The sequence below is a fragment of the Parasteatoda tepidariorum genome, chromosome 7 (genome assembly GCF_043381705.1).
Source record: "Parasteatoda tepidariorum isolate YZ-2023 chromosome 7, CAS_Ptep_4.0, whole genome shotgun sequence".
Classification (NCBI taxonomy): domain Eukaryota; kingdom Metazoa; phylum Arthropoda; class Arachnida; order Araneae; family Theridiidae; genus Parasteatoda; species Parasteatoda tepidariorum.
Window position 1 is genome coordinate 32,196,301 of NC_092210.1, and position 12,735 is coordinate 32,209,035.

Sequence of the window (12,735 nt, forward strand, 5' to 3'; positions counted from 1 at the left end):
TTAAATATAATAGTGAATGCAAAGAAATTCAGAATTGTTGATGGCTAATCAAATTACTTTTAATAAACCTCTATGCACTTTGAAATAATTTTAATTTTTTTGCATTTTAAAATTATCTGAAAAATTTTTTTGGAATGCATGAATTGTTCGGAATTTTTTATGCTGTTGTTTCAAATAAAAAGTTTCCAAAAAGTGCTTACAAATCATATTATGAGTCATTTTTATAAAATAAAATAATATTTCTGGTTTTAATTCTAATTCTTTAAACTATCAAGCTAGTTATGTTACTTATTGCGAAGTAGTAAACATTTTTAATTTATTTCAATAAAAATGTATATACTTCAAATTTTTATCAGCATTACTTTGTATTTATGACTAAAAAAAATTAAAATATCTAAAATTTCAATAAAAAACTTTTTATAATTTTTAAAAAAAACTGCAAAATGAGATCTAAAAAGATTTTGTAAAAAGCTTTTGAAAAAAAAAATTAAAGTAAAATATTTATATTACGAAGTTTATGCGATGAAGTAGACTTTCAGAGGCTTTAAAATATATAGTTTTCAAAGTTAATAATAAAACAAACACAAAAAATAAGCATAGATAATTTAAATCACGGAAAATAATCTCTAAAAATACTTAAAACTTTCGAAGTTTCAGCATTATTTAAAATTCAATGTGCAAAAAAAGAAGAACAATTCAAAGCTTTTTCTCGCTTTCAAATTGAAATAAAAACATCATTTTCTTCACCATTTGAAATATAATTAATTACAGTTTTTAATGCAAAATAAATCATCCAAATTCCTAAGATTTTTGGGTCGTGTACCTCTTTAAAGTAAAAAGTATTGTTCGATTTTATATTCTTCATTAGTTTTATTTTTTTCACAAGAATTAATCTTTTTCTTTTATAATTAAAGACAGTAATCTACATGGAGAAAAAGATTCTGATCAAATTACTGTACTTACATGGTAATGACATTTATGGTAAGGAAAAAAATAAATTCTGGTTATAAAACCAAACTATATGGTATTTAAACCATTCATTTGGTATTTATTTCCTTCTGTATGGTAATGGTTTACCATAAATTCTGGTTTTCAAAATTATAGTTCTTATTGCCAAACGTTTAGTAGAAAACACGAAACTAAAAGGTAAATTCAACCGAATTTTTACAATAACTGGTATTACTCCATTTTCTAAGGTATCATTCTAAAACTACTAAATTCTACCAAAGTTTTCCACATTTACTACCAAGCATAGTAAAAAGAACCATTATTTGTAAATTTTCCCTAAGGATAACCAAGCGTTTAGGTAAAAATTACTGAGCTTTTTGGTGTTCCCATAGAGCCAAAAATACGCTACATTTCACCATATTCTGAAAGTTTTGACCATATTTTTTTCTCAGTGTATATGAAAAGGAACAATTTTTTTTAAAAATTTATTTTACTGGTTTCAATAGTTTAAGAATTTTGTAATATATTATATATTACAGCTTCTTTAATTTATAGAATGAATAAACCATTTCAAAATGTCTTAAAATTGAGATTTTTTGATTGCGATATTTTTTTAAAAAAAATCTGTAATCAAATGAAAGAAGACAAATTTCTTTAAACTGTACAAAATCACATGTTTATTGCCGCACTCACTTCGACAGATGAAATGTCTATACATATAAATTACACAATTATGGTACACTTAGTTAACTTTTATCCAAAAGTTGCTCGATTGGGAGATCCATGTGGATGCAAAAGGGTAAAAAAAAATCATATTTTTCCCTGTCCATCTTTCTCGGGTGTGGCAAGTTCTGGTAACATCACAGATTTTTTTTCTTCAATCTAATGGAAGAAGTTGAAAACAGGAGTTTTTATCACTTTTCTTCGATCTGAAACAAAACAATAAAAAAGATTTAGACATTTGTAACTGCATACTAACAAAAACTGCAACTATTTGTTATATTCAGACGTTTGTTGCTTAAATATGATACCTATACTATAAAGAAATGTTTTATGCTTAAGCTTTGGGAGCACAGAAAAACTGCAAGTAATAATTAAATTTAAACATTTTCTGTTAAATAACCAATACGTATACGACCAAAAAAATTCCTTGCGCTTAGCTTTTGTTGCTAACAGAAACTGCACCTATCGCTTAGATTCAGATATTTGTTAAAGTAAACTATTTAAACTGCTAAAAAATGCTATATGCGTTAACTTTCGAAGCAAAGAAAAAATGCTCTGATTTATTAGATTTAGTGATTTACTTATTAGGTATGGAAAAGTAAAATACTGAGATAGCTAGAAAAATATTTTATGCTTAGTGGTTCGGATCAAACAGAACCTGCAACTATTAACTAGGTTTCAACTTCTGTTAAATAAAAAAACCTGCATAAAATAATTCTTTACACTCAGAATTTTGAAGCAATCAAAAACTATAACTATTAGTTAGATGTAAACATTTGTTAAGGTATAATGTTTAGTCAGCTAGCAAATACACTGTACTTCAGTTTTTTGAGCAAACAAAACCTGCAACTATTAATTTAAAAAATTAGATTTAAACGCGAATTACTTAAGCAGAATACTCAGATCGCTAGATAACATTTTAAGCTTAGCGGTTTGGAACAAATGGAAACTGCAACTATTAATTAGGCTTCGACATTTGTTAAACGAAAAGATCTGTACAACAAAAAGTACTTTGCACTCAAACATTTTGAAGCAAACAAAAACTATAAATTAGATTTAGATATTTGCTACAGTAAAATGCATATACAACTAGTAAATACTTCGTACTTAAGCTTTCAAAGCAATCAAAATCTGCTACTATTAATTGAAATAAATAAATAAATGAATAAAATAAATAAATAAATAAAGAAAACTTTTTTTCAAAGTACTTCACTTATTTTTTTAAAATCTGAATAGTATTTTGTTCTTATTTATTAAAGTTATCTCTTTTTCCTTAAATTTCTATTGTTACAAAAATGCTGCACAGTTTTATTTGCGACATTTTTTAAGGCATAATTAATAAAATGGACTAAGCTTTCCTTCTATAATTGAAATGAATAAACTTATTTAAGAGGTTTCTATGTGTTTAGTAATAAAAACACAGGTATAAAATAAGAAAATCTAATAAAGTAGAATTTAAGAGAAGAGTACTTTTAAAAACTGAACGGTGGATTCGTAACTTATTTAAGGAAGTTTTAACTTACTTCTCTTTTAGTATCCTCCGCCACCGCCGCCTCCTTTTCCACCGCCATATCCACCGCCACCGAATCCGCCGCCGCCGTAACCACCGCCTCCTCCTCCAAAACCACCTTTTCCACCGCTGCCACCATATCCTCCTCCTCCAAAGCCACCTTTTCCACCGCCACCACCATATCCTCCTCCACCTCCTCCGAAGCCTCCTTTGCCACCACCGCCGTAACCTCCGCTTCCGCCACCATATCCTCCACCAGAACCTCCACCTAATCCTTTTCCACCACCATAGCCGCCTCCAGATCCACCACCGTATCCACCTCCGAGTCCAGATCCTCCTCCGTATCCACCTCCACCGCCACCACCATGACCACCACCACCGCCAAGATTAGTTAGGCTGATTCCAACAATTGCTACTCCTCCACCACTGCCTCCTTTTCCACCTCCGCCTCCACCACCTAAATTTTAAAAAAATCACATTGTCATTAAAGATAAAATTTACCATAACAAGGAAATATCCAACTACGTACTCGATGTACGTACTTGACAACTACTACGTACTACACACTATGTAAATTGAAAGGTATTCAGCATAGTTGCCAAAATAGTTACATTTTATTTTTTATCAAATAGTAAACCTTAAAAGATTTTAGTAGATTTAACGTCGTCTTTAATTTTTAAAGTTCTCGATAAAAAAATGTGCAAATGCATAGTCAGAAAAATGGTAATTAAAATCTCTACTTTATCAATTAAAAGAGAAAAAGGAAAAAAAACTGACTCACTTGATGCTGAACCCTAGTTGTTGAAGATTTTCGCAATCTTATAAAGTGTCACCTGAACTAGCGGTTCAAATTATACTCTTATATCGACACAATATGCATAACAGAGCAACTTGCTTAATTTGCAATGTAGTTTGACAATTGTCACTACTACTACCCGTTGTTTGTTCGGCATAAATAAAGGCAATGATTAAGAAATCGATTAGTCAGTAATAAATTGATATAAAATTTAATAAATAGTAATTAATCAGAATTACGCAATCATGCCAAAAACCGGAAGCGATATATGAACTTAATTAAATCAGTTAAAATAGTTGCAATATCTTTTACTAATTATTTGATACTCTCTCCAATGACTTTACGTTATTAAATAAAGTAAAACAGGTTTTTAGATTTAAGAAATGTATATCGAAATGAGTGAAATTGTTAGCAAAATAAAATAGTTTAAAAAAAAAAAAGCAAGTGTGAGTTTGAGACTGTAAATTAGAAGTGAACATGCTTACATGTTTATATTAAAAATAAATTATCAAATGTAAATAAATAAATTAAATAAATAATTAAATATAAATAAATATAAATAAAAAATATAAAATAAATCTTATAAAGTTTTTCAAACAAAAATGGAAACTTCGTTTTCATTGTTGCTCTTTTGAAAAATTAATGTTTAGTATGAAAAAAAAAGAATATTTCAATGAAAAAAGGTTAAATTTATTAAACTATGTTTAAGTAATTTAATGGAATAAAAGTATATTGTAAAACAAATTATATTAAAAATTTCATTAATATTTATTTTCAAATATTTTTTAAAAAATATTATAAATAAGTTCACGGTTATATATTTCTAACTTAAAGTTAAATATAAACTTTAAAATGTTATGCTTACCGTATCCGCCTCCACCGGATCCACCGCCCCCATAACCTCCAGATCCACCTCCACCGTATCCTCCTCCACTGCTTCCTCCGTAACCTCCTCCTAGACCTCCGAATCCTCCTTTTCCACCTCCACCTCCGCCTCCATAACCTCCTCCTAAGCCACCGAAACCTCCTTTTCCACCTCCACCATAACCTCCTCCTCCACCGCCATAGCCTCCTCCTAGGCCACCAAGGCCTCCTTTTCCACCTCCTCCATAGCCGCCGCCACCAGATTCTCCACCGCCATATCCACCGCCACTAGATCCTCCACCGCCGTATCCGCCACCTCCTCCTCCATGTCCGCCTCCACTTTGAATAGGAACAGCAATGAAGATGGTGTCACCTTTTCCACCTCCTCCACCACCACCGTATCCTCCTCCGCTACCTCCACCGTATCCTCCTCCGCCACCTCCACCGTGGCCTCCTCCGCCACCTCCACCGTATCCTCCTCCGCCACCTCCACCGTATCCTCCTCCCCCGCCTCCACCTTTTCCTCCACCGCCATAACCGCCGCCACCACCATTAAAATATCCTTCAGAGACAGAGAAAACCAAGCAACTTAGAGTGGCCCATGCGGCCCATTTCTGTAAATAAAAAAAAACATTATTAAAATAACTAAAGAGAAAGAATCAAATTGTTTGAATTTGTGTCATTTTCTGTTAGATAGAGTCCGATTTGAACAAATGACGTAGATATTACAAACTACTAAGCTAATGGCTTAAACCTAATGGATTAGAAAACCATTACTTCGGCCATATACGTAATCCTGACAATTTAACATCAATGTAAATACTAGTTGGCAACTATTTGGCATAATTTAACTATTTAATAGAAGATAGTTTGACTGTAATAGTTATGATCTTTACCTAAAACTTTTGACTTTAATTCACTTATCAAGAGTTACTTAGAGTCAGCGATTTCATCTAATTCCCCTTTGAGTTAAAGGCCTTATTTATCTGTTCCACCAATCAGCCTTACAAGAAGTTACTATATAAATTAGCGAATACATAGTTTATATGCATATAAAGGGTGTTTCGTAAAGACCATCCTTATTGTAAAATTTTTTAAAATCTTACCAAAAAAAGAAATAAAAAATACATATTAATAATAGCCAATTTATATTTAAAGCAAGAAAACCCTATTGAAATCTAACAAACCACTACTGAAGGAGGAAGGGCTGAGAATACAAACACTTGTTTGATTTACTGAGGAAACATTAAGGAGTTGAAGTGTGATTATAAGAAGCGCATCCAAGTTTCCACAGGCAATCAAACTAGTTTTTATGTTTTCCTTTCCTTCTTTTTCATTAGTTATTCATAATTTGCTAAAGTTTTGAATTTGACGTTAAAGTTGAGATCGTTAATGTGTATACTGTTTTCAATTTTTAACAAGATTTCTAAAAATGTATATTAGGAGTGGTCCTTACAAAACGTTATACGATTTTTATTATTAAACAAAGCTTCAAACACTCATTTTATTCTGATTTTCGCACAATTTTAAACAATATTGCTTGATTTCTGTTTTATTCCGATTGCTAGTTTTCCATATCAACTTATTGCATATTGTGTTTGAGCGAAAATTGGTATATAATAATGAATATATCCTACATCACAAATTTTACATATTCATTTTGAGAATTTCCACCTGTCAAATAATAGAGTTATTTTCTTTGCAGGTTCATTAAAAAATAAAAATAGGATCATAATTCTTAGCTTCATAATACAACTCTAGTCCTAAGTACACGTATAAAAAAAATTTAAATTTATGATCAAAAATATTTTAAACATCGATTTCTGATCTCTATACTAATACAATACGATTAACAAGTTTCAAAAAGAAATGCAATCATTTCGTATTACAATATGAGGCTATTTTCAAAGCATTTCAATAACAAGATTTGTTATGGTTTCGTTAGAATTTATATATTTTCCTTGCTATTAGAATATTTCGTCGTTAAAAAGATTTAGAATTGAGTGTCTCTGTTTTGCATATACATAAATGTATTTTATTTGTTGAGTTTCATTGCACTATCAGTCAATCTGAAACTTAGTTTTTAGAAAAATTGATATTATGATGCGGGATGAATAGAATATGTTTAAGTCTCATTGGCACTAATAAAAATTCTTTTTTTTAAATTTTCAAAGCTAATAATTGTTTGAATAATAATTTTTGTGACTAGAGAATGAAAATATCAATTCAATTTTCATATTTTAAAATTTGAAAACGGAAGACATACTTTAAAATGTTAACATTAATTGATGAAGAATTTAGTTTTTCAAGAAGTTTTCAATGAAATCATGAAAACCAATAAGATTTTGACAAACGAAAAACTTAAAATTTAATCACTGTATAACACTATTTTTGCATAAAATAGAAATGATATTTGATATTCTAGAATTTATATTATAGTAAGGAAGCATTTTAAATGAAATAAAGTAAAATTCTTAATAAAAGAAGAAAAAAAATTGTTAGAAAATTTTGTATATTTGAAAAAAATTTCGTTTTTTAAAATCACCAATTGCATTATGCATGCATCTTTACTTCCAAGTTAAATATTAAATCTAATTTAATCAATCTAAAAAAATTACAAAAATTAAAGATTTTATAACTTTATTAATGATGAATTTGTTTTATTTCAATAAAAAAAGCTTTTATTAATTAATTTGCTTTTTGATGCTCAGGGAAGCCTAAATTAAACACGTATTTGATAAATTTAAATTTCTTTAATTCGAGTATATGACTATTGTAGGTACTAATAATAAAATATTATGTATTCTTATACTCTTATCGTAACTTTATACTACGCTGTAAAATAATACGGATCACAATACGGTAAAAAGTACCGGCACCCTGATTGCCTGTACTTGTTATCGCGACTTGATTCGGAATTTTTCCAGTGTGTTACGCATCTTAATGATTCATCTTCTTTTACCATCAGCAATATTTATAACAAAAAGAAACACTCACAATTTAATTGTAAAAGGAGATATTATAATAAATGCAATGAATAATATATTAGAATAACATAAAGCAAATATTATTTAAAAGAAATATGCATATTGAAATTTGCGTAATTAATTAAAAATGGTTCTTACATAAAATATTCTTTTTCTCTTAACATTCTAAGTATTCATTTTAAACTACTCTTATAATAAATCTGGAATAGTAATTGAATGTTTTACATAAAAATTACATAGCATGAAGATTATTTTTAATGTGATTAATTTTAAAACTAAATTTTAATTATCAATTTTAAGTAAACAAAATCAGGAAATTTTTTTCTTTTAGCACTTTATCGTTTATTGAAACTTTTATAAAATTTTTGTAAATTATAGTTTTTTTAGCTTGTATATTTAGTTTAATAGCATTAAACTTCTAAATAAGTGTTAAATGACAATAAACAAGCTTACGAACTATTTTAAAAGAAATATTATTTTATTTAAAATAAAGGAACAAAAACTTTTTTTTTTAAATTTATGTAATACTACATAATTAGGTATACAATAATAGTATAAGGTACTCTAGAAGGAAATTTTACTATGTAAAACCACATATTCTTAAGTAATATTTAAAAATTTAACATATTTCTCTTTACAATAAATTTTTTAAACAAAACCTTAGCATAAAAGTAGGCAGTCATACGTATAAAAAACAAATAAACAAAAAAACTTACCGTTATAGATTTTTGTAAAAAATTTTGAAAATGATAATTTAATAGTTTTAAATTTTTAAATAAGTATTAAATTATTATAATTTGTAAAATAATTCAGAAATTTTTTTTTGTTGTCATTTTATCTTTAAATACTGTTTAAAATTGTTATTTTCATTAAATTAAGTATAATTAATCTTCAATTTCTAAATAAGTGTTAATTGACTATAATTTAGTTTGCAGAATATTATAAAAAGTTATTTTTTTAAATTTAAAATAAGTAAACTAAAACTTTTTTATTAAATATATTTAATACTATATATTAGGATATATAATAATATAATTTGATATTCCAGAAGGAAACTTAGCTATGTAATTTATATAATATTAACAAATTTAGCATATTTTTCTTTTCCATATCTTGTTTTTTAAGGAAATAAAGCTTCAAATAAGAAAAATTATTTTTATAAAGTAACTACTTCTTATTCAAGATTATATTCAAAAATCCCAGTTAGGTAATACTCGTTACTTCATATATGTAACAGTTACTAAATATCTGTAAGAGGAGCTCTTACCTTTGTAATTCCCATGACTGCTGAGAGCCAAGAGATGAGATATCCCTGGATTGAGATGGTGAGGCTTTTATATGAGATGCAGACAGAGCGAAATCAGGTTAGTTGGTCTCGTCCAAACAAGATTTTTTTCTTTTTTATTCTTTGTCCCTTCACTTTCTTCAGTCCGTTGGCTCTATGATGACCTATCCCCTATATCTGGCCCCTCCTTTCCCTTTCTTCTCCCCCCCTTTCCTCCGACAAGAGGAAGGTGAAGAGTCAGTTGCACGCGATGAAGATCTTATCCTCTATCCTATCATCATTTCTGGCTCAGTGGGCTGTCTGCTTCCGTGGGAATTAAAGAATCGTTTTGTAAGATGCATCAAATTTAGAATAATTTATAGTCATTGTTAGTTGTGAAAGTTACGCTTTTAGCAAAAAATATATCACCACATTTGTATCACCTTTGAACAGGCTGTTGGGCATACATTTGGTACAGGTGTTTAACCGCAATGAAGACTTTAATAATATGACTATTGTAGAGATGTTGTCGGTAAAATTCAAAAGCCGCTAATATACACATTGATTAGCTAATCTGCAGATTAACTAGGGTGATATGTTGAAGTGTGGAATCAAGTGTTTTTCGCAATTTACCTAGGTAATGTGTTCATTTACGGTTTCTGTAACGGAAAAGTTCAAAAGTTTGTTTATCTCATTCTTTTAACTAATTTGATGACTGCGTCATTGTTAAATGGGAAAGTTATGTTTTTAGCAAAAAATATATCACCATATTTGAATCACCTTTGAATAGGTTGGGGGTATGCATTTGGTCTAGATATTTTTTTAAAATAAATGCATTAAAGATTTTAAGAATATGGTAGTTGTATATATGTTACCAGTAAAGCTCAGAAGTCGCTGACATGCAAATTGCTTAGATAATCTGCAGATTAAGTTGGATGATAAATTGAAGTGCGGAATCAAGAATCTTCCACAATTTACCTCGGTACATTTCCCAACGAAATATCAGTTTAACTATAATTCGTTAAATTGTGGAATGAAAAGTTTTCGGCTATCTACCTTAGTAATTTGCACATATACGGTTACCATATCGGTTAAGTTCAAACGTTTGTTTACCTCATTTTGTCAACTATTTTGTTAATTGTTTGATTGTATTGACTTGCTTCTATTTAGATACAAAAAAAAAATAACATTATGTTTATTTAAGCGTACAGAGACGTAGCTAATGTTCCAGCTAAGATTTTATTTTGACTTTAACGAATTTCTAGAAGGTAGTTCGCAAATAACCTATTAATTTGAAAAATGAACTTTTTTGGCAGTTTAATGAATCAATCTAGTTAAACTGCTCGTTAGCTACATAATCAGAAGAATGACTAATTTTTACGCTTTAGCAAAAACTTTAGTAACTGAGAAGATGGTTTATCAGTATATGATGAAATTTACAGTGTCTCTAGCTCTGTGGGAACACCAAAAAGCTAGGTAAATTTTACCGAAGTGCTTTGGTAATGATTTTGGTAAAAGGAATAATAAAATATAATTTTAGGATAAATAGTAAAATTTGATAAACGTGGTAAAATTTGGTAATGGTAACATGATATCTTAGAGCATGGCATAAAAACCATTTATGCGGTTAAATTTAATATTCAATTTCGCATTTAATACGAAATGTGTGGTAATAAGAACCATAATTTTAAAAGCCATAATTTCCGGGAAGTCGTTGCCATATAAACGGAAAAACTACCAAATAAGTGGTAAATTTTTTCTCTCCTTGCATTTAATAATTTGAAAAATGACATTTTTTTTGGCTATTTATTGAACCTGAACTGAAAAACTGAAGTACTGAATTATTATAATATTTTTTGTATCGTATGATTTTTATTTCATTCTGTAAGTAATACTTAAGCTGTTGAAAACTTAAAATGGCTTAAAAAACAATTAACTTTAAATGACTCCTCTAATAATAATGATTATTATTGTTACTGAATATAATAAGATGACTCCTCTAATAATAATGATTATTATTGTTACTGAATATAATAAGATGTCTCCTCTAATAATAATGATCATTATTGTTAATGAATATAATAAGATGACTCCTTTAATAATAATGAGACTATTATTATTAATGAATATAATAAGATGACTCCTCTAATAATAATTAAATAGATGACTCCTCCAATAATAATTAAATAGATGACTCCTCAAGATAATAATTAGCCATTTAAGTCAAATAAGTTGAGGTATTAGTCAAAATATTGAATTACCAAAAACGTAAACTGTTATAAGGTAATGAGTTAGCATTTAAAAACTTTTTGAATACTTTTTATTGAAAATACGAGATGTTATTGCAACCAGAGTGAAGCAATATTTAGGTTTTGAAGTTGTGCATTTGTTGCCTTAGAGAAGAAATTGACACTTGCAAACTTTCTGCAACAACTTATTTAATTGCTACATTGATTCGATAGACTGTATAGTGATCAAAAAGCTGACCTCATCATAGATATCAGGTTCGAATTCCGGACAAGGCATGGTTGTTTTTTCGTTCTTTTCTCAGTACTATCTGTCCTTACAGTGAGAGAAATGTTTGTCCACCTAATATGCTGCCCTTGAAAGAGTGGTTAACAAATCTGCTCTTCTGATACCAGAATGACAAATTTCAATCTCCGAGTGGGAGTTGGAAAAAAAATTTGTCATTTTCATAAAAATAAATAAATAAATGAATAAAAGAAAGTAAAACAGTATTACAGCAGATAATAATGCATGAAAAGTTTCTGGAAGCGTTCTCGTGTTTTTTAGCAAATTGCATAACTGTAAGAAAATTTAAAAATTGGAAACTGTTTCAAGTATTATTAACTGGCTAATATTATCTTGTTCTGTAAAATTGAGATATAGAAAATTCTTATTGCTTGTCTATGAAAAAAAACAAGCTATTATCCGTTTCTTATTACAATTTGTAATATTTTTATTTAAAAAAAATGATCTTGGATTGTATTTGAATATATATTTATCAAAAAAATATAAGATTTTTAAATAAAATTAAAATTTCTTTACTATGATTTTATTTTGTAAGAGTTGCTAAAAAATAGCTTCAGAAATTTGATTTTAAAATTAAAAATTTTGAGGCTAGAAGACAGAGATCCATTTTTAACAATTCAAAATGAATGAATATTTATCCATATTCATCTCTAAATGGATATTTAACCAATAAGTTGATCATATATAAAATTTCTTATTAATTTTTATTGTTATACAAATTTCTTTACAGACGAAATCAATATTTTTATGTTTTTTATTATCATTTAAAAGAAAAAACAGTGTTAAGTAAAAAAATTGACTTAAAGCACGTTTTTTTCTATTCTTTCCAAATTGTTTTATTAAAAATTCTTTAAAGAATTAGCATTCCAAATGTAATTAAATATTTTTATTTTATTTTATCAAAATGCTTGAACGAAACATGAAAGTTAAATCAATTAACTTCACGAAAAATATAGAATTATATAGAAAATTATCTATGTTTTAATATTTGAGAACATTTAGCTCATTTTTCGGTAAACTGTTACTCGGAAATTTGATAAATTATTACTGCAGAAGCGATTTAAAACGAAATGTTTATTCTAGTGCTTACCCGTCAAGCAATTGCGAATAA

General features: G+C 28.2%; 1 protein-coding gene across 1 annotated transcript; it reads right to left on the reverse strand.

Annotated features, from left to right (window-relative positions):
* Positions 1-1,597: 1,597 nt before the first annotated feature.
* Positions 1,598-9,297, reverse strand: LOC107446681 (uncharacterized). Its single transcript, XM_016061392.3, has 4 exons — positions 9,096-9,297; positions 4,843-5,455; positions 3,195-3,638; positions 1,598-1,877 (listed from the first exon to the last, which is right to left on the reverse strand). Exons 1-3 carry the CDS (start codon positions 9,108-9,110, stop codon positions 3,202-3,204), a joined length of 1,065 nt encoding a protein of 354 aa, XP_015916878.2. The 5' UTR covers positions 9,111-9,297; the 3' UTR covers positions 1,598-1,877; positions 3,195-3,201.
* Positions 9,298-12,735: the final 3,438 nt, after the last annotated feature.